General features: G+C 41.8%; 1 protein-coding gene and 1 long non-coding RNA gene across 4 annotated transcripts in view; one reads left to right on the top strand and one right to left on the bottom strand.

Moving 5' to 3' along the window:
- Positions 1 to 926, bottom strand: part of LOC143651765 (uncharacterized) — a 29262-nt gene extending 28336 nt beyond the window's left edge. Inside the window, exon 1 of one of the 2 annotated variants that reach the window (XR_013160202.1) lies at positions 664 to 926. This is a non-coding gene — a long non-coding RNA (uncharacterized LOC143651765). The remainder of the gene's footprint in view (positions 1 to 663) is intronic. The other variant, XR_013160201.1, reaches the window with a different exon arrangement.
- A 163-nt stretch (positions 927 to 1089) lies between these two features.
- ARID4A (AT-rich interaction domain 4A) overlaps positions 1090 to 22684 on the top strand; it is a 120978-nt gene continuing 99383 nt past the window's right edge. The window contains exons 1-5 of one of the 2 annotated variants that reach the window (XM_077122524.1): positions 1090 to 1407; positions 2489 to 2545; positions 4295 to 4405; positions 7748 to 7813; positions 9473 to 9563. In XM_077122524.1, coding sequence (XP_076978639.1) covers positions 2540 to 2545; positions 4295 to 4405; positions 7748 to 7813; positions 9473 to 9563 — 274 coding nt within the window. In that variant the 5' untranslated portion in view covers positions 1090 to 1407; positions 2489 to 2539. The remainder of the gene's footprint in view (positions 1408 to 2488; positions 2546 to 4294; positions 4406 to 7747; positions 7814 to 9472; positions 9564 to 22684) is intronic. The other variant, XM_077122523.1, reaches the window with a different exon arrangement.

Genomic DNA, 22684 nt, shown 5'->3' with positions numbered 1-22684 from the left:
CTTTTAACGGAAGATTTGCTAAGAGAAGCTCAATGGCTACCCTAACCTAGCCCTCGGAGCGAGGCCCTTTTATCTAGGGTGCTCTAGACGCTGCAAAATCTTCGCTTTCCTTTCGCACAGTCGCAGGAGCCTGGAGAAGCGTGGCACAGCCAGCGGCCCGAGGTCCGAGTAGCAGCCCGGCCGCGGCCGGCACTTCCACGCCCCAGACCTCCACGGCCGGCGCCGTCCCCCGCGTCCCCGCAGCCCGGCCACGGCGGGCCGTGCGGAGCGCGCGGGAACACCCTCTCCCCACTCAGGCCGCGCCTCGGAGCCACGCCTTTCCCGTCTCCAGGCGGCTTCACGGCCGGGGCCCCTCGGCTGCAGACCAGGGTGAGTCCTCCAAACAGCAATGCCCACGGAAGGAAGAACTGCTCCGAAACCAGCAGGCTCAACAAAACCTCTCACACGCCACCGTTCCAGAGAGCGACCGGAGCGCCTCCGCCGCCTCCTTCCCTCTGTGGGCGGGAGAGGAAGCCTCGCCCCCTCCCGGCCCGCCCCCCACTCCCCACCCCGCCGCAGGAGAACCTCGCCATGGCTGCAGCGCCGCCCCGCCACTTCCGGCGCCCGGGCCGCGGGAGCTGCGCCATCCCCCAATCCGCCGGACGACCGTAACCGCCAGCCCACCTTTCTGACGGCTCTTCGACTCTTCCGACACTCCCTAGGTGCTGCCCTGGAGGGAACGGCGGATGGGTACCGCACGAAAATGTATTTACCGGATGGAGACTCTGCCCGCTTCTTGCCAAAAACATCAAATGCAATAGAGCTGCGGCCACTGCTGCCGAGACAAAATGGCGCCGAGAAGCCGCTTTAGCGCAGGCGCTTTGGACAGGCCCTGCCCCGCCCCCCGCTAGCCGCTGGCCGCAGCTCTAGATTCCGTTTCCAAGGGACACTCCACCGCCAATCCTCGTGGCGAACTGCTCTTCCTGACCCTTCAATTCACCAATCAGCGTACGGCCAAGCACATCCGGGGTCGTCCCTACCAATCACGTCTCAGGATTTGCTTACTCAATACCTTATCCTCCAATATCGTTGGTCTTCGAAGGCAGCCAATCATAAGTGGCAGATGTCCTACCTGCTGCTTTTCACACCAATCGGTGAAGTTTCGGAGCTACATCCAATGAGGACGGCAGGGAGCTACCTCCAATCCGAAGCTCTTCGGCGTCATGAGCAGCCAATGGGAGTTCGTGTAGAAACGAGTCTGCTCAACAGCTTGTTATTTGGTGGATTGTGGCAGTAAATCGGGCGAGTGGGGGACCGGGCGCAGGAACTGCCGCCGCGGCCGGGAGTGGTGCTGCCCGGACGGGGGCCCGCGGAGGTCACGGAGGCGGAGGAGTCGGGGGTTGACAGCGCGCACTTCACCTGCAGCTGGTAGGTGGGGAGGGGGGAAGTCGGGGATACTGAATGGACCAAGCGGCATTAGCAGCTGGAGCTGCTGCCCGGGGTCCCGGTGCAGTTGGAATCTTTGGAGGTGGAGAAGAGGGTGTAGGCAAGCGGCGCGGCCAGCTCAGGGGAAGGGGCAAGTCCTGGAGCCGCGGCAGCCACTGCAGGGACCGCCGCCGCAGCCACCTCCTCGGCCGCCTCCCGGGTTCCCCGGGAAAATGGCTGTGGGGCTGGCCGCGCCGCTAAGTTTGCTTCCGCGCGCGAGGAGCGGGCTGCTTTGGGGAGCCGGCCCCCAACTTCGCGGTGCGTCTTCTCCCGTGGAGTCCGTGGCAGGACTGGAGGGGCTGGGGGAGGGCCGGTGCCTGGTGCCTCTATGCGCTGTACAAAAAGTTGAGGCGGGCGCGGGGAGGAGGCGGCGGCCGCTGTGCGGCTCCCCTCCCCTCCCACACCCTGTCCGGGCCACCTCCCCTCCTCCTCCCCGCCCCTCGAGCCCCCTCCGCCTCGCGAATCTCCCCCTTCCTCGGGGCTCCCGGCCCGAGGCTGCGGCTCCTGCCCCTTGGGGCTGGAGGAGCGCTTTTCCTTCCTGACATGGTGCAGAACGAAGGAAGGAGAGCAATGGCGCCGTGACACTCGGCTGCCGCCGGGGCGGGCCGAGGGGGCTGAGCGGCGGAGGCGGGGCGCGGGCCGGAGTCGGGGTATCCCGGGGGCGAGCGGAGACGCGGCGACCGCCCCCCGGGGGAGGTCCCGGGGGAGCCGGCGCGGCGCTCGGCCCTTTTCCACCGCTCTCCGGCGCGGGGCTCCGAGTTGAACGTTCCCGGTCCCAGCGGCGAGCGCGGCGGGGCGCGGTGGGTCGCCGGCGCCCTGCGGGGCGGAGCGGGCTGCCCTTCGGCGCCTGTGCGCCGCTCGCTGCCCCCTCTGCCCTCGTCCTGGCTGCCCTGCGGGAGGATCTCATCCCTGCGCTCGTGCAGGCTCTGCCCCTCCCTGCTGGCGTTTGTTTACTTTCTCGTCCTGGGTCGCGCTAAGCTGTCGGCTCATTTTGTGACCGTCTTTCCCCTGCTCGTGGTTCTAGCGACGGTGAAGATAGCTCGTGGAGCTGGAACCCCACAGATCTCCAAGAAAAATGAAGGTATGTGAAGTCAGCGCTGCTCTGGACCTCGAGCTGTCCCTGTAGGGAGGCTGCTGCTTTGGAGCGTCCGTTTTTGCTACTAAAAATCGATTCCTCTGCGAACCAGCACTTTGTGAGAATGAGGGTGTGTTGAGTGGGTGAGAAATGATCACCGTGTCTAAATGCAGTAGGCCCGGCCCCTCTCCGAAGCAGTTAGCACTTTTGAAAGGCTGGTGCAGCCTTTCAGTTGTTGTCCATTGGGCTACTGTTTTTTAAGCACTTCCTGTGTTGGCAGTAACCTGCGCAGAAGTAAAGCTATCGTCCTATTTAGGTTCTTTAGAGAATTTTTTTTTGGGGGGGGGGGGGGATTGGTTTTCCCCAGTGCAGTTTAATTTGGTAAGAGAAAGGTGGACTAAGGAAAATATAAAATATTTTAAGTTAAACAAAGCAACGTTTAGTTTGAGTTCCAGCTTTCAGGTAAATATTTAAAAACATATACAACCTAAAAAATACATATTCTTCTGAAGGCAGCTACTCTTGCAAAGGTTAGTCTCTGATGTTTAAAGGTGAAGGAAGATACTGTGGCATTCAGGAGTGCCCTGTCATTGAATGTTTCAGGTGAGATGTTTATTTGCCCAAAGTATTCTTCTTCCGTTTGCCTTATTTGAAAATGCAGTAACTTTAAATAGTCCCTGATTCCTGACACATTCACTGTTTCAGTGTATTAAGCTCTGAAATATATATAGCATTTTCTAAAACTTTCTCTTGTTTTCCTATCCTTTTGCAGTAAGTAACATTTCTAATTTTCTAAAGTGTTACTTGAGAAAACTTATTGGAAAATGAGAGATCGTTTTTTTCTGTTTAAAAATAGATATCTTAAAGTGTTAACTGTTAGAATTGCCCCAAGACTACCGAATTGAGCTTGCATGAGTATACTTAACTTTTGAAAAAATTAGGTAAAATGACCGATTTGAGATGGCAGTGATTTTTCTACTGTCAAGATTAAAATTAACAGTAGAATGAGATTTCTCACCTTTTTCAATGTATCATTCTGATGATGACCAGTTGTTAAAAGTAGACATTTTTCAGTGAAGCTAATTTTTTTATGCCAAGAAGATTGTTACTAAAAACTAGGTAGGGCTGTAAATCTTGAGCCATCAGTTCAAACCTCTGCATTCTTTATATGAATTCAGACTAAACCTTTCAGATGCAGCCTTCAGTCAATAAATTTTCCAAGCAATGCTCTCCTTATCAAAAAGGTTGATTTCCTTTCTTGTCCATATAGTTAGTTACACTGTATCCAAAAGATCCTTGCTTTTATGTAGCTATACTAGTAAACTTTAATCATGTACTGTTAGTGTTGATTTTAAAGCCAGAATTTGCAAGAGGCCATAGATGAGTAGCTTAAAGTTGTGTGAGAAATTTAAGGTGAATGTACTTGTCCTGTTTTGTTTTCCCATTTCTTATATAAATTGGGAAATTGTTGAACTATTTTATGTCTGGAGAAGAACATTATTTTATCTCCTTACTGATACTTTTCATTTATAACTTTTTATGTTGGGTAATGACATCAGTATATAAAATGAAGGGCTGTTAATGAAGTATTTACTTCAAGGGTGTTTTTCGAGTTATTAGCGAATTATTAAAATCATTAGTGAACAAATGATTTTAGTGTTCTTAACTGTTTTAAATACAGAACTTTAAAACATGGTGAGGCTAAAGTGGGGAAAAATAGTAGTGACATTTAAATTTTATTTTCCTTTCATCCAGGCAGCGGATGAGCCTGCCTACCTGACAGTGGGAACTGATGTCAGTGCCAAGTACCGAGGTGCCTTCTGTGAGGCGAAGATTAAAACTGTGAAAAGACTGGTAAAAGTTAAGGTAATTTATTGTCTTCTATAACAGGTTTCTTAACTCTGGATTGAAGAAAGTTGGGGAGGGGAAACCTGTAAACCATCATATTTTATTTATTGAATAATTTCTATGTGAAAGCAATGTTATATATTGTGGTATAGAGAAAGCACATTAGGAATTGAGAATTAAAGAACTCAAAATGATAAACCATTCCAAAATATTTCCAGCACAATATCTGGCTGGTGATAGTTTCTATTACTTTGGTATTTCTTGTTTATGATAGTATTTACTTAAACTGTAATCTATTTCTCCCCTTTTTATAATGTTTAGGTAGAGACTATTTCAGTGTTTAGGGAAAACAATACAGTGAGAATTATGTTTTCAAGAAAATATAAAAAATGACTGAAGAGTCCTTTTTTTAATTGTGAAAAATAGCAAAAAAAACCCTAACAAATTTCAAAGCACAGTGCAACAACCAGTTGCGGAACAGATTTCAGAGTCTGGCATGGGTTACAGTACCACAATCTAAGGTTTCCACTTCTAGCTGCTCCAAGACACTGGAGACTTAAGGAAATATCAAAGTAATGATTCAGCAGTCATACTCATTTGCTAAACCGTGCCTTCTCTTTACAACTCCACCATCTCCACCATCTCCTTTGATCTTTAGGGTTATTTGGGCTATGCCCATTCTATCTTTTCTATGTGGGAAGGGGCTGTCAATAATATGGGATAGGAAGGTACAAGTAGTTGATGCTCTGGAGAGGCTGGCCCCTCTGGGTTTCAGGACTTATCTGGCCCAGGAATCCATCTGGAGGTTGTAGGTTTCTGGAAAGTCGTCATAGTGCATGGAGCCTTTACAGAATCTCAGATAAAGCCCTAGGTGTTCTTTAGGGTTGGCAGGAATGGTTTTGGTTGGGGTTTAGCATACTATGATAGGTGGCCATGTCTAGCTGAAGCTTGCATAAGAGTAGCCTCCAGAGTAGCGTCTTTACTCTGTTTGAACTGTCTCAGCCACCGATACCTTTATTTGTTACACTTCTTTTCCCCTTTTGGGTCAGGAAGGCATTGCCAATCCCACGGTGCCAGGGCCAGACTCATCCCTGGGAGTCATCTCCCACACCGCCAGGGAGACTCTAACCCCTGGATGTCATGTCCATGTGGGGGGAGGGGAGGGTAATGATTTCATTTGTAGAGTTGGGCTTGGAGAGAGAGAGACCACATTGAAGCCACAAAAAGAGGTCCTCTGGAAGTAACTCTTAAGGATAGCTATAAGTAGGCTAAGCTTTTCCACTGTGTAAATAAGTTTCACAAGAGCAAGCCTCAAGATCAAGGGCTTGGCCTGTTGACCTAGGAGTCCCGAATGTTTGAAACAGTATCAGGGGTTTCCCACAGTGATATGTTTAATAGTTCTGTATTTTTTCTCCTGTCTCTCATGGGACTTTGTCAATACTTTTGATTATCTGCTTACCATACTCTGGGATGTATCCAGGCATTACGTTAAGCTATACAAGATTACAGGTCCTCATTTCCATTCTGGGCTCCGTGTGTTTGGGTTGTTTAAATGATCTACCCAGACAGGTTGAGTTAGATTATGTGCTGCAGAAAATTTAGGCTCTGGACAAAATAAGCTTTTTTCCCTTTGGTCTCATAGAGGAGGTGAAGTTTTAAAATACCATGCGAAGAGCCTGATGCAAAGGTGGCTCAGCGGCAGAGCTCTCACCTGCCATGCTGGAGGCCCGGGTTCGATTCCCGGTGAAGAGTCTCTTTAAAGATGCTTTTATGGCCAGAAAATAATTAACATTTTACCCTTGAAAAGTAATTAAAAATTTAAAAAATTACAGAAAGATTAATACCTATAATTATCTCTTGGAAATACTACTATTAATATTTTTGTTTCTTTCTAGGAATTTTCCAGTATAGGTATAACTTTAATTATCTTTGTTACTGGGATAATCAAAGTCATCCATGCTCATTATAGACATTTTAACAATTCTGGAGTTCCACATTTCATGGAAGTTCTCCTTGATACCACTCCTAAGAGATTGGGCGTAGTTTTCCAGATTCAGTACCGAGCTGGTCATAGCATTATTGTTATTTTTGTTTTTCTTCTTCTTATTGATCACGCTGTACTTGCAGTTTTGTGATCTGCTTTTTTTCACTTAACGTATCTCATGTTTTCCTACCAAAATTAAAAACCATGACAGGGGAAAATCTTTGACTTATCCTCAACAACTAGAGCAGTACCTCAGAATTTGTTGAGTGGAAGAAAGGACTGGAGAAGTGTTTCCCAAAGTGTGGCCCCAGACCAGCGCTGTGAACCTCAGCCAGGACTGTGTTCAAAATGAAAGCACTGGGCCCTACCAAACCTACTGAATCAGAAACTCCGATGGCGGGGGGCCCAGTGATTTACAAGCACTCCCCGTGTTTCTGATGCAAGTCGAAGATTGAGACCCACTGATATAAAGGAGTGTCACTTGTGTGATAGATTTATTTATGGTTGTAAGATTTCTGGTTAAACGTCAAATCTGTTATGAAACTTTTCTTCAGGAATTATTAGGACATCATTTGATGTGCTTTTTCTTTTGATTTCTTTTTCTCTTGTAGGACAGTTTCCTATAGCCTTTTTACTATCAAATCTTATAGTAAAGGTTTGATTATGAAATGTTTATTTGGAGTTCTTTGAGGCTTTTAACTGTTATTAGTATTGTGGATCTTAATGGTTATTTTTAAATAGATGTGATATTTGTCTGGGGAGGTCTCAGCATACATAGATTTCCTAGAATTTGAATTTTCTTTCTTGGGTAATTGCTCAATTATAGTCAGTTTCCCTGTATATTTGGGATGATCTGTAATTGAGAAAGTGCACTTATTTGTAACTGCATCACAGATCATTATTATTAATCAGCTTTACTTTATGAAAAACCAAAAGAGATCTGTTTTTAATTTGTTTACCTTGTATGTAGGCAGTAAAGTTTAATAGTGGTTTTGGATATACTTGATGATAATCAGAACCTTTTATGATTTGTTGGTAAATAGTAGTAAAGGCAGTTTTAGGTTTTTTTATAGTAATCATTCCAGATTATAAATTTATAGTTATTCATTCATTCAGCAAACATTTCTTAAGTGCCTGTAATATGCATTGACACTTGGTAACTGCTCAGGCTATAATAATGAAGGGAAGACTCCAGCCCTCCAGGAATAGCAGTTAATGAGACTGACCATAAACACAAACACAAGACAAACTTAATAAGTATACTAGAGGTAACCACAAGATGCTAAGAAAGCATAGCTAAGGATATTGTTACAGTGTTACCATAAATGTATCATTTTAAAAGCTGACATGAACTGTTGTGCAAAAATATTTTTCAGGTACTTCTGAAACAGGATAATACTACACAGTTGGTGCAAGATGACCAAGTAAAGGGTCCTTTACGAGTACGTATATTCTACAGCTTAAAATCTGAAATGATGAATCACAAATTTGTACAGTAATGTACTGTGTTTTACATTTGTACATACACTTTTAAAATTGTATAAGACTGTTAATCAGAAAATAAAAGTACAGATGGGGTATTTGTATATTTAGAATAAATTGTGATATTGCAATGACTTTGTCCTTAGTTTAAGAATATTAGACATCTTACGAAGGGTAACCATGACATAGACATGTTAAGTTTTAGTCACCTTTTGTTTTGCATTCTTAGACTGAATACCTCACTTTGTTTATTACATTGTTGTCATATCTGAGGCATTGTTTAGTCTGCCAAGTTATATACTTCTATCACAAACAATCTTCATTCATAATTCAATTTAATGAATACCTATGTTTACCATCCATTTTGGGCCATTTGTTTATATAATAAATCTTTGTTACATCAAAGTACCACTTCAGTTAATATCTGATATACAAAGGTCTGGACTAGCTGAAAGAAAGTCAATTTGTCCATCCCTCTTTGTCTTGGTGAGCCACCATCTAGAAGGTCCCTTTAAATACAAATGAGGAACCTAACATTCAGCATTTCTATGAAAGAAAATTGAAACTAGTTTTGCTATCTTTTAGTTTTATAGTTCTTGCAGTTATTAATTTTCTTGAAGGCAATGTGGCATAGTAAAAAAAACACTGAAGTAAGACTTAAGACACAAGGTTCTCATCCAAGACTATTCTCAATTTTTTTCTCTTTCTGAGTTAAAATACCCAGTGTATAAAGTGAGGGTAATAAGGGGTGTACATCTCCCTGGCAGCATGGGCCAGGACTCCCCGCAGTGGGCCAGGACCCAGCATCAAGGGATTAAGAAAGTCTTCTTTGACCAAAAGGGGGAAGAGAGAAACGAGACAAAATAAAGTGTCAATGGCTGAGAAATTTCAAACAGAGTTGAAAGGTTATCCTGGAGGTTATTCTTACGTATTATGTAGATATCTCATTTTAGTTTGTCGTGTATTTGAGTGGCTAGAGGGAGGTACCTGAAACTGTTGAGCTGTATTCCAGTAGCCTTGATTCATGGAGACAGTTAAATTAACTATATAGCTTTTACAGTGTGGCCATGTGATTGTGGATAAAATGCTCCATTTATCCAGGGTGTGGACAGATGAGTAAAAAAATAGGGGCAAAAGATGAAAAATCTGGGTGTGTGTGTGAAGAAGGAGTAAAAAAAATTGGGGTAGATTGAAATATTAGTGGCCAGTAAGAGAGAGGGGTAAGGGATATGAGATGTATGAGTTTCTTTTTTTTTGCTTCTTTTTCTGGAGTGATACGAATATTCTAAAAATGATCATGGTGATGAATGCACAGTTATATGATGATATCGTGAGCCATTGATTAAATACTTTGGATGGTCTGTATGTGTGTGAAGATATCTCAGTAAAAATATTTTTTAAAAAATAGTAAGTATAATAGAGCTACCTTACTTTTGTCACATTTTGGGGCCCAAATTACATAACAAATATAAAAGCACTATAAATGAGAAAGATCTAGGCCAATATAAAGTGGAATTATCATAAATATTCATTATTTTTCACCCAGATCATATAGTTGATTGCAGTGATTTGGTTTGTGTATTTAAATTTGGTAATGAAATTTAGGTTTTGTGTTTTAGGTCGGAGCTATTGTTGAAACAAGGGCATCTGATGGATCCTTTCAGGAAGCTATTATCAGCAAGTTGACAGATGCTAGTTGGTATACTGTGGGTAAGTAGCTGAGTAATTTAACACATAGATTTGATTTGGGGGTTGCATTTAACTATATTTTGTGAATATATGGGATCATTGTGTTGGTAGAGAAATATGTATTGTTCTTTTTTGTCAATTTCCTGGATATATGTGGCAAAACTTTTAATGATGCCCTGCTGGCAACAAAAAAACTTTGCACTGATGGCTATTTCATCCATGAATGCAGTTTTTAAGGTTACTCTCATGTTTTTCTTCAAGGAAGTTAAATTGTTATTTTTCTTCCGTAAGAAAAATCAACAAAACATGGTATTATAAATAATCGGACTTTTTGGTTTTTCATAAATTGCAATTAAACTTTTATTGTAGTATTACCTGTTTTATGTAAGAGTAATGTAGAGATTACTACATCAAACTAACAATGTTCTGACCAGAGTAGATTCACACCTGGGTGATCACAGCTTAATTTTTATTTTTGATACAGTCAGGGCCCAATTAGTAACACGTTGAAGAAGAGTATTTGCTATTAATGTGAACACGTTTTTAGGACTCCATGCATAAGCTTTTACTGGATCTAAAAACTTTACTGTAGTGAGTTGCAACAAGTGTGTCATAATACATTTAAATTAAAGCCTAAAATAGTACTTCAGCAGTTGCTGACGTTTTGTTGATGAAAGTAGCGATGGTTAATATCTCCACATCTCTTCTCAGTAGTTTCAGACTACATAATCCGGTGGATAACATCCAATTTTTTGTTTTACATTGAACCTCGACAGCATTGTTTGGTTTCTACATTTTTTTCTTGATATCGGTGGTCTAATTATAGTATTTTGGATTCCTTGTGAAAGGGTAAGAAATGACCTTGTAGGTTTAGTCTGTGACATCAGATACCATACTTAATAGATTTAGTGTTATCTTGGAGATGAAAGGTTGTTATCATTATTAAGAATTAGCCTTTCATTTTTGGTTTACCTGATATTTTACTTTGGATAAAAATCATGAACCTCCATTTGATGCTCAAAGTTGTGAGAATAAGTGGTGGTTAAAAATTTTTAACTTCTTGTATTTTGCTCTGGCTTCTTAGTATAAACAATTTGGTTATGTAACCTTTAATTTTAAAAACTTTTTATTTTGGAATACTTTCAAATTAAGGGACAATACAATAGTAATACAGAATCTGCACCAAGGACTCCATTACTACCCTCCTCTCTGTACCAGATACCCCGATCCACCAGTTTTCACATTTTGCCCTGTTTACTATGTCACACAGTCTGTCTGTCTGTCCATCTGTCCATCTATCTATTTACCAACCCATTTCCTGAAAACTTGAGTATAGGTCGTATTTATCATGTTCCTTGAACACTTATTACTGCCTTGTATGTTTCCTAAGAACAATGATATTCACCTATGTGGCTACCTTAAGTGTAGTTATCAAGTTCAAGAAATTTAATGTTGCTGTATGGCTTAAGGTCTATATTCCAATTTTTCGTATGTCCCAACAACGGTCCTTTTCTCCTCCCTTGCATCATCACATCCAGGATCATGTATTGAATTTGTCATTGTTTCTTTAGTTGTGCTCTTGTCTTCTGAGAACATGTATATGACGTACACCTAGCATTTCAACCACTCTCAGCGTATCATTCGGTGGGGCCCGTCGTATCCACAGTACTGCAGTATACTCACTACCTTCCATTACTAAAATCTTCCCATCTCCCCATTATACGTTAACTCACCGTTCCCCCTCTTCTCTTCCCCTGGCAACCTGTATTCTAATTTCTGTCTTTCCGTACTTGCATGTTCTCCAATATTTTCTTTGTAGTTACCATGGAGCTTAAATTTTACATCCTAAAGCTATAAAAATCTCGTTTGTGTGATGCCAGTTTAACTTCAGTAGTAGAAACTAGCTATGCTCCTGTCCTCCTTTGTCCCATACCTTTATGTAGTTGCTATCAGAGGTTACGCGTTTATATATTATCAGTCCAAACTCAGTGGGTTATTATTACATTTTATGTATTTGTTTTTTTAGATCCTGTAGGAGGTAAAAGTGGAGTTGCAAATCAAAAATAGAATAGTTCCGGCATTTATGTTTACCCCTGCCATTACTCTTACTGGAGATCTTATTTCTTTAGGTGACTTCGATCTGTTGTCTGTTGTCCTTTCTTTTCAACCTGCAGAACTCTCTTTAGCATCTCCTGTAGGGCTGGTCTAGTGGTCATAGGGTCCCTCGGGTTTTGTTTATCTGGGAATAGCTTAATCTCATCTGCATTTTGAAAGGCAGTTTTACTGGATATAGAATTTTTGGTTGGCAGGTTTTTATTTCAGCTAAATGATAACCTAGTTCAACTAGGAACAACTTAGTAGTATTATACAAATTTTCTAATCCTATATATGTCCTTCTCTTCTCCTTTATATTGTTATTGACTCAGATTACATCTTTATACTTTGCATGCCATTAACATAGATTTCAAATGTTATTTTACACATTTTGCTTGTTAAGTCATATGGGAGGGAGACGCATTTATAAACCAAAAGTACAATAATGCAGAATTTTGTATTTATCCTCTGTGGTTCCTCATTTCTTTTTATCTGTAGATGTCTTAATTTCTCCTTTTTTAAAAAAGACTTATTTTTATTTTGTTGATGGGAGAAAACCAGGTCTGGAGAGATTAAGTGGCCTACCTGAGAACACAGCTGGTCAGTGACAACACTGGGATTTGTTTCCGATCTCTCTGACTTCAAAGGCTGACTTTACATCTGGATGGAATACAATTTGAGGGCTCTGTCAAGCTCTCTCCAAAATATCTTTTGCTGTTGCCTTAAATCCTGCTAATACTACATCATTATTTTGAATTGTTTCTAAAGGAAGGGTTCGTTGTGATTAGTTCCACAAGACCCTTTTTCTCTGGCAAGTCCAGAGTGGCCTTAAAGAGGGTGTAAAAAAGGAATCCCCAATTCTGCGGGCAGGATGCTAGTTTCTCTCTGTGGGGTTGCAGCAGTGGGGTGAGGTAGGTGTGAAACCACCTTCAAATCCTTGCCGCCCTGAAGCCCAGACATCATACACCCTCAAGGATGCACTGAGATCAGTTGTGGTGCAGGGAGAAACTACAACGGCTTTGAGCTGAGAAGGTCCCAGCAACTCTGCTGACCCAAAGAGAGCCTTTTCTAGTCGCAGAGCCTCTGTCTCCTCATCTCTGCAGTGGAAGTGATGATTTCCATACTTGCTTCTCAGGGTTCTGAGGCCCGATTAAAAATCCCACTGTAAAGTGCTAGGTAACAAAAGTGGGGAGATTGTTATTGTCAGACACCCATTTGAACCTCGAGCACTTGAAGCTACCCTTAGCTGGTAAGGGAGGCATTTGTGCATCATGAACGGACGTTTGTACTTAATCCGGAAGTTCTTTGACTTCAGTGATCTGGAGCATTGTTGCGTTTGGAGGTGAAGGGCCCTGTACCCACCACATGGCAGGCAGGGCGCCAGGGTTAGAGTGTCAGCTGGCTCTTCCCTGGGAGCCTGGCTGAAGGAGGACATGAGGCGCTTTGAGCAAACCCTTCTGCTGCGATGGCAGATGGGTCTTCTTTGCCTCACATTAGCAGTTCTGGACACCAGAATTCTGTCATCAGGGTATCAGCATGTGTATGCTCCCTCCAAAGGCTTAGGGGAGAATACTTCTTTGCTCCTTCCAGCTTCTAAGGGCTCCGCATGTTTCTTGGCCTGTGGCTACATCACTCCAGTCTCTACTGCCATTTTCATATCCTTCTTCCCTGTATATATGTTTGTCCTCTGTTTTTTCATGTTTTGAGTGCATGTGCCAGGAGTCAAACCTGGGTCTCCCACACGGCAGGCAAGACTTCTACCACTAAACTGCTTGTGCACCCTACTCCTTTATTTGTGAAAGGTAAGTTTTGCTGTTATGGAATTCTTGGTTGACAGTTTTTACTTAAAGGACTTCACATATGCCATCTTACTGTCTTTTGACCTCCGTGATTTCTGATGAAACATTTGCTGTTTATCTTATCAGGGATCCCTTGTATGTGGCAGTTCTCCTTTCTTGCTCCTTTCAAACTCTTCTCTGTATTTTTTACAATTTTGTGTCTGAACGTATCGTGGGATAGCTCTCTTAAAGCGTATCCTGCTTGAAGTTGCTTCAGCATTCTGAACATGTATAGTGATATCTTTCATCAGATTTGGGAAGTTTTGGGCCATTATTTCTTTTTCTTTAACTTTTTTTTAAATTATATGCTATAACATATAATGCAAAGCAAAGAAATAAAAAAGCAGTAATAATAAAAAATAAAATAATAATAATAATAAAAATAAAAAAGTAGTTTTCAAAGCACTCTTCACAGGACAGATCCCAGAGTTTGTCATGGGCTATCATATGATCCTCTCAGATTTTTCCTTCTAGCTGCTCCAGAAAATAGGAGGCTAGAGGGCTTAAATATATTCTTTTTAATCATTGCAATCAACTTTTTTTCCTTCTTTTTTTTGTGAAAAATAACATGTACAGTAAAGCTATACATTTCCAAGCACAGTACCACAATTAGTTGTAATACTTCAGACTTTGACATGGGTTACAATTTCACAATTTTAGGTTTTTACTTCTAGGTACTCTAAAATACTGGAGACTAAAAGAGATATCAATTTAATGATTCAGCATTCATGTTCATTTGTTAAATCCTATCTTTTCTGTATAACTCCACCATCACCTTTGATCTTTCCATCCCTCTCTTTTTTTTTAATTAGTTAATTTATTTGTTTAACGTAACATGAAAATTCTTACCATATGATCATTCCATTCTTGATATATAATCAATAACTCACAATATCGTCACGTAATTGTATATTCATCATCATGATCATTTCTTAGAACATTTGCATCAGTTCAGAAAAAGAATACAGAAAAAAAATTTGTACATACCATACCATTTACCCCTCCCTTTCGTTGATCACTAGCATTTCAGTCTACTAAATTTATTTTAACATGTGTTCCCCCTATTATTTATTTATTTTTAATCCATATGTTTTACTCGTCTGTCAATAAGGTCCATAAAAGGAACATCAGACACAAGGTTTTCATAGTCACACAGTCACATTGTGAAAGCTATATCATTATACAATCATCTTCAAGAAACATGGCTACTGAAACACAGCTCTACATTTTCAGGCAATTCCCTCCAGTCTCCGTTACACCTTAACTAAAAAGATGACATCTCTATGATGCGTGAGAATAACCTCCAGGATAACCTCTCGACTCTGTTTGGAATCTCTCAGCCACTCTTTGTTTTGTCTCATTTCGCTCTTCCCCGTTTTGGTCGAGAAGATTTTCTCAATCCCTTGATGCTGAGTCTCAGCTTATTCTAGGATTTCTGTCCCACGTTGCCAGGAAGGTCCATACCCCTAGAAATCATGTACCACGTAGAGAGGGGGAGGGCAGTGAGTTTGCTTGCTGTGTCAGCCGAGAGAGAGAGAGAGAGGCCACATCTGAGCAACAGAAGAGGTTCTCTTGGGGGTGACTCTTAGGCCTAATTTTAAGTAGCCTTAGCCTATCCTTTGTGGGGTTAAGTTTCGTATGAACAAACCCCAAGATTGGAGACATGGCCTGTTGCTTTGGCTGTCCCCACTGCCTGTGAGAATATCAAAAGTTCTCCATTTGGGGAAGTTGAATTTTCCCCCTTTCTCACCATTCCCCCTAGGGGACTCTTAGGCCTGATTTTAAGTAGGCTTAGCGTATCCTTTGTGAGGTTAAGTTTTATATGAACAAACCCCAAGAATGAGGGCTCAGCCTGTTGCTTTGGTTGTCCCCACTGCTTGTGAGAATATCAAGAATTCTCTACTTGGAAAAGTTGAGTTTTCCCCCTTTTTCACCATTCCCCCAAGGGGACTTTGCAAATACTTTTTTATTCACTGTTCGAATCACTCTGGCCAGCTCTCTCTTTAGGAGAGAGTGTTTGACCTATGGTAATTCTAAATTTCTCATATTAGAAGGGTCTGTCAATATTATGGGGTAGGCAGATGGAACTATCTGATGTTCTGGAGAGGCTGGGCTAGAATTCGGAACACTTACCTAGACCAGGGACCTATCTGGAGGTTGTAGGTTGCTGGAAAGTTACTCTAGTGCATGGAACCCCTGTGGAATGTTATACATTGCCCTAGGTGTTCTTTAGGATTGGCTGGAATGGTCCTGGTTGGGGGTTGGCAGGTTATGATAGGTAGCAAGGTCTAACTGAAGCTTGTGTAAGGGCAACCTCCAGAGTAACCTCTCAACTCTGTTTGAACTTTGTCTGCGACTGATACTTTAGTAATTATACTTCTTTTCCCCCTTTTGGTCAGAATGCCATTGTTGATCCCACGGTGCCAGGTCTCGATTCATCCCTAGGAGTCATCTCCCATGTTGCCAGGGAGACTTTCACCCCTGGATGTCGTGTCCCACGTAGGGAGAAGGGAAATGATCTCACTTGCAGAGTTGGTCTTAGAGAGTGAGGTCACATCTGAGCAACAAAGGAGGTCCTCCAGAAGTAACTCTTAGGCATGCCTATAGGTAGTCTAAGCTTCTCAGCTCCCTACATCAGCTTCACAAGAGTAAGCCTCATGATCGATTGGCCATTATTTCTTCAAACATTTTTTTCTGTTCCTTTCTTTCTGTTTTGTCTTTCTGGCATTCAGATGTTGTATATGTTGATGTACTTGATGGTGTCCCATATGTCTCTCAGTCGTTGTTCATTTTTCTTTATGATTTTCTTTCTGCTTTTTCCCCTGGATCATTTCAGTTATCTTGCCTTCAAGTTTGGTGATCCTGTCTTCTGTCTGTTCAAATCTACTGTTGAATCTGTCTTATGAGTTTTTCATTTCCATATACTCTTGCAGTTCCAAAATTTCTTGTTTGGTCCCTTCTTAAAATTTCCCCCTCTTTATTTTGTTCAGACAGTGTTTTCCTTTCCTTCAGTTCCCTGTGGATAGATTCCTTTTGCTCATTGAACATATTTGAAACAGTTGGTTAAGGTCTTTGACAAATAGATCCAGTATATGAGCTTCCTCAGGAATGGTTTCTGGAAAATCCTTTTTTTTCCCTGTGAATGGGCTGTTTCTTTGTGTGGTTTGTAAATGTTTATTGAGAACTGGGCATTCTGAGTATTATGTTGTTATCACTCTGGAAATCTAGTTATCCCATTCTTCTCATATTAGCTGCATATTTTGTTTTTGAAGCTGTGATTTTGTAATTTTTCCAAACTACTTTTGTTCCCATTCAGGGAGTGGGAGAGAAAAGAGGAAAGCATATACCGACCATTTAAGACCACTTTGCTGCTTTTGCCTGAGGGAAGTTGAAACAGTGGCCACCCTCAGAGTTAGCCTCAGTGATGAAGTAGCTCATCAAAAGTAGTAGATGACTACCTAAAAGTAGTTATCAGTTGCCCTGATATATCCCAGAGTAATTTGGGCAGTGGATAAAGCAGTTATTTGCAAGGTCCTCTTGGGGCACTGGAGAGAGAGGAGGAAATATTCAGCTTCTCCATTAAGAGAATTTCTGATATTCTCTCAAGCATTGGGGACAACCAGATGAACAGGCCAAACCCTCAATCTTGGGGTTCATCCCTATGAAACTTATCCCTGCAAAGGATAGGCTACATCTACTTAAAATTAGGCCTTAGAGTCACCCCCAGAGAATCTCTTTCATTGCTCAGGTTGGCCTCTCTCTCCAAGCCAGCATGGCCAGTGAACTCATTGCCCTCACCCCGTATGTGGAACATGACTCCCATGAGCGTAAATCTTCCTGGCAGCATGGGACAGAAATGCAGGATGAGCCAAGACTCAGCATCAAGGAATTGAGAAAGCCTTCTTGACCAAAAGAGGGAAGAGAGAAATGAGACTCAAAATGCCAGTGGCTGAGAGATTTCAGACAGAGTCAAGAGGTTATCCTGGAGGTTATTCTTATGCATTATATAGATACCCCTTTTTAGTTTATAGTGTATTGGAGCACTAGAGGGACGTACCTGAAACTGTTGAACTGTGTTCCAGTAGCTTTATTTCTTGAGGAAAATTATATAATAATATAACTTTTACAGTGTGACCGTGTGATTGTGAAAACCTTGTGTCTGATACTCCTTTTATCCAGAGTATGGACAGATGCATAAAATATATGGATAAAAATAAACAGTAGGAAGACAAAGGTTAAAATGAATTGGGTAGATGGAAATACTAGTGGTCAGTGAGAGGGAGGGATGAGGAATGGTATGTATGAGTTTTTTCTTTTTACATCTTCTTTTGAAGTGATGCAAGTGTTCTAAAAAATGATCATGGTGATAAATATACTACTATGTGATGATACTGTGAGCCATTGATTGTATACCATATATGAAATGTTTGTATGTTAAGAATGTATGTTAAGACTTATCAATGAAAATATTTTTTAAAAAGTAGTTATCAGCAATCAGATGACCCCCAGATTTTAGAGATACCTAGGTCCTTATAGCCTGTCCTGGCACCAGAAAGTTATACCAGGAGCCCCACTGCTTCCTGCCATGCTGTTGAGGAATGAGATATGGTGAAATTCATCAGTATTTAACGTAGTTTACTAGCCTTTTCAGCCAGCTCTTCCCTGGGTGCTACGCAATATTCCGCTGGACTCCACAGTTTCAAAATAGTTGATTCAGTCGGTCCCTGACCATTCAATAGTTGTTTTGGTGGAGGGACTAATTCCCAGAGCTTCCTACTTTGCCATCTTCCCCAAATCCCTGAAATTTTTGGCAATAACTGCTGGGGGATTTCTCTAATTACCGCAGATGATTGTATGAATAAAAGAACTGTTGGTTTTACCTGGGGTATAATTATTTTTTATTTTAAGGTCTTTTGCTTAGTAATGTGAAATATTCTGTTATGACTGCGGTACAGAGGTTTAACAATAATAATACTTATTTTTCCAAAGTCAGAATTTTTTGCTTCCTCCCCAGTGTTCATTTTGTACCTGTACTTCACACCTGGTCATTGTTTTATCTTTCCATCCCCTTTAATTAAACTGTTGCTCACTGATTAATCTTCAGGTTCCATACTACAAAGCAGATTCAAGGCAGGGTACCGACAGAGACGACATGGCCTGCCAAGCCTAATGTATTAATGATCTGGCCTTTTCAGACAAAGTTGGCTGACCCCTGGTCTAGAAGGATTGCAACCAAAGGGCTAAGTTACTTATCAGTCTGACATTTGGGAAGATTTCTAATTCTTTCTTGGTAATTTTGTCTATAAAAGGAAGATAAGGATTCCTTTCTCGTGGACGCTGTTGTGAGCATCAGGACATGATGGATGTTTATGTCTCTAGATAGAGAGATAAACTTAATTTACTGTCGTTCCCTTGCTGTCCTCCCTCAGCATCTAACCGTGCTTTGATAACAGGTTGACAGTAATTCATTAGTTCCCTGTTGTTTTTGTGTCTTTGAATGATAATGGATTAGAACTACGGTTGTCATTCTGTTTTATGCTGTCTAGTTTGTCTGGTGTAAATAAGGGTTACTTTGAAAATCTCAGGTTTATCATTTTCTTCAAATTAAATGTTAGTGTTTATGTCTAATATAATATATTTTGTAATGTGTATGTTCTGTTGCACTAAATAATCTATTCAAATGCCATATTGGCAAGTGTAAGTCATTACATAGAATTACTAAATCCTTATAGTGTGTTTTCTGATGATATGCTACAGTGTAACTCTTATACTAAAAAGAAGCTGTTGACTGTATGTATAAGTTATTTCACCCTTACCAGTTGCCAGAGTCAGTCTTTTGTGCCTACAAATTTTGTGTTCTCTTTTTGAGGGAACTTAATATGGTTTTGATAATCAGAGATGTCATGATTATGTCCACTATGTTAATAGGTTTTCTGTTTATTTAGGAAATCTTGGAAAGTTGCATGGCTTATCTAAGTTGATTAAGGTACTCGCTCAAATAAAGACAGTTGTATAGGTGTGCAAATAAAAAATGTTTTAAACAGTTTATCTTTGAACTTGAAGTTGGAAGGTTCCTAGGTAAAACTGTAAACATGTTCTTTGTAGCATAATCCCTTTTTGAGAAATACCTTTGGTTTTTAGATTATTTTTACCCATGACAAAGGTTGTAAGTGATACAAATGGTTTTCTTCAAATGTCTGATTGATTTTATCTCAAAGAGACTATAAAAAAAAAAACAGGTGTTGGTAGGGCTTTCGGGAAGATGGCCAACTAGAGTAGCTTGAGATTATCCCTGCTCCACGGAAAAGTTAGAGAAGGTACAGGAGGGCAACTGAGGTGGTGATTCAGGAGTGCAGCTGACCTGGGAGAGCCTTCTGCACCATATGTGGCAGCCCTTGGTTACAGAGGCCGAGGATCTGAGAGGCAGAAAGCTGGAGCCTGGCACGGAGGCACGGAGCCCGTGGGAGTGCACGGATGGGAGTCGGGAACTAGAATTAAGCCAGGCCATGTTCCTGGGTCACACTACCCTCATCAGAGCAGCCCCATGACTGGCAACTCACTCCACACCCCACACACTCGAACCCGGTCACCTGCTCCCATTCCCCATGTTCCAGGCACCCCCACTCCACCAGCCCTCAGTGCATGTACCTGCCCACACCTCCACCCCAAGTACAGCCCAACCCACCTCTCCTGCACCCCTCCCAAGCACTACTTCCCCCTCACTGTTCTGAGCAGACTGTTGCCCCCACATGGAGGTTGCAGGCACTAACCTTTATACTAGGCTGCCCCCGCCCCCTGCCCTTAGTGTCGCACAGCCTCACCCCACTCTCCCTAAGCTCAGCACATCTGTTCATGGCACTCCCAGGCCCGTGCATGCGCACGGGTCCCCAGTCACACATTCAGCTCTGGGAGCCGCACTTTACAGCAGGCCTAGAACCATGTATGTGCACAGCCTCAGCCTCACTTCCCAGCTCTGAGAAAGTGCCGACCTACACAGCTGGATCACATCTGCCCCCAGTCCACAAAGGCATAATGTCGCCTGGCTGCCACAGCTCTATGCATGCACACAAAGGACACTGTGCCTTAGACCAGCTCACACCAGGGTTATGTCCCCCAGACCAGTGCACCTGCACAGCTACATCCTCCCTGGCCGCTGGGCACCCACGTTCACAAGCATCAACGTAACATCCCTGTTCTAGTTTGCTAGCTACCATAATGCAATGTACCAGAAACAGAATGGCTTTTTAAAAGGGGAATTTAATGAGTTGCTAGTTTACAGTTCTAAAGCCGAGAAAATGTCCATAGAAGTCTATAGAAATGTCCAGTCAGAGGCATCCAGGAAAGATACCTTGGTTCAGGAAGGCGCATGAAGTTCAGGGTTTCTCTCTCCAGTGGAAGTCCACATGGGTGAACCCAGTCAGAGTTTCTCTCTCATCTGGAAGGGCACATGGTGAACATGGCATCATCTGCTGCTTCTTCTCCTGGCTTCCTGTTTCATGAAGCTCCCTGGGAGGCATTTTACTTCTTCACCTCCAAAGGTTGCTTGGCTGGTGGACTGCGCTTCTTGGGGCTGCAAGATTCTCTCTGAATCGCTTCCATTCTCCAAAATGTTTCCTCTTTTATATGACTCCAGAAACTTATCAAGATCCACCCAAATGGGTGGAGACATGTTGTCACCTAATCCAGCATAACAACCACTCTTGATTAAATCACACCACCAGGAAGATGATCTAATTACAGATTCAACCATGCAATACTAAGTAGGGATTAGAAAAAACTCTGCCTTAACAAAATGGGATTAGGATTAAAACATGGCTTTTCTAAGGTACATACATCATTTCAAACCAGCACAATCCCCAACCTGCACCCACACCTGCCCTGAAACCAATCACTGTACTGAGTGCTTCATCCTGTGCCCTGCTCCCTGCTGTACAACCATCTCGCAAAGACAAGGCCTTAGACTGCTGAACGAAATCAACTCCCAAAGTAAATCAATCACGATATTTACATGCAATGAAGAGAGCAGAAGATCACTAAGCATATCACAAAGCAGGCAGATACTGCACTGCCTAATGACCAAATTAAAGCACGAGAGTAGACACAGACATTGGAATAACTAATCAAAGATGTTCATACAGCTCTACTTAATAAAATAAGTGGGTTAGCAAATAACATAAAAGAGCTCAAGAAGACAATAGAAGAGCATGCAGAGGAATTTGAAAGAATAAATAGACAAATAGCAGATATCACAAGATTAAGGATCCTGTTGACCAAATAAAACCATACTAGAGGCATACAACACCAGATTTGAAGAGACAGAAGAAAGAATAAGTGATATAGAGGACAAGATAATTGACTTCGAAGATTCAAAACAGCAAATAGCAAAAAAAAAAATGAAAAAATTGAATTGAAACTCAGGGAAATGATTGACAAAACAAAGCACAGAAATATAAGAATCACTGGTGTCCCAAAAGGAGAAGAGAGGAGTAAATGGCTAGTAAGAGTAGTTGAGAATATAATGGAGGAAAACTTCCCAACCCTCATAAAGGACATAAATATACAAGTCAGAGAAGCCCAGTGAACTCCAAACAGAATAAATCCAAATAGGCCTTCCCAAAGACACATACTAATCAGTCTGTCAAATGTTGAAGAGAAGCAGAAAATCCTGAAAGTGGCAAAAGAAAAACAATCTACTACATACAAGGGAAATCAAATAAGACTGAGTTCAGTCTACTCAGCTAGCACCCTGGAGGTGAGAAGGCAGTGGTATGATATATGCAAGATCCTGAAAAAGAAAAACTTCCTAACCAAGAATTCTGTACCCAGCCAAAATGTCATTCAAAATTGAAGCAGAGATTAAAGTTTCCACAGGCAAAGAAGTCATGAAAGAATTTGTCAACAAGAAACTGGCCCTGCAAGAAATACTAAAAGGAGTACGGCTGGCTGGGAAAAAAAAAAAAAGACTGCAGAGGAAGGTCTGGATGAGGACAGAGAATTGAAGAGTACCATTAAGGGTAAAGAATATAACGAGAAAGAGGGAAAAGAATATATAGATCTGACAAAATAAAAAAGATAAGATGATAGAATCAAGAAATAACTTTGAATGTTAACTGACTAAACTTAACCAATTAAAAGATACAGATTGGCAGAATGGATTAAGAAACATAATCCAGCTATATGCTGCTTACCCTCATCTTAGAAGGTACAAAT

Source organism: Tamandua tetradactyla, chromosome 12, assembly GCF_023851605.1.
Source record: "Tamandua tetradactyla isolate mTamTet1 chromosome 12, mTamTet1.pri, whole genome shotgun sequence".
Lineage (NCBI taxonomy): Eukaryota > Metazoa > Chordata > Mammalia > Pilosa > Myrmecophagidae > Tamandua > Tamandua tetradactyla.
The sequence above is the reverse complement of the archived record's forward strand: the minus strand, read 5'-3'. Positions and strand labels throughout refer to the sequence as shown.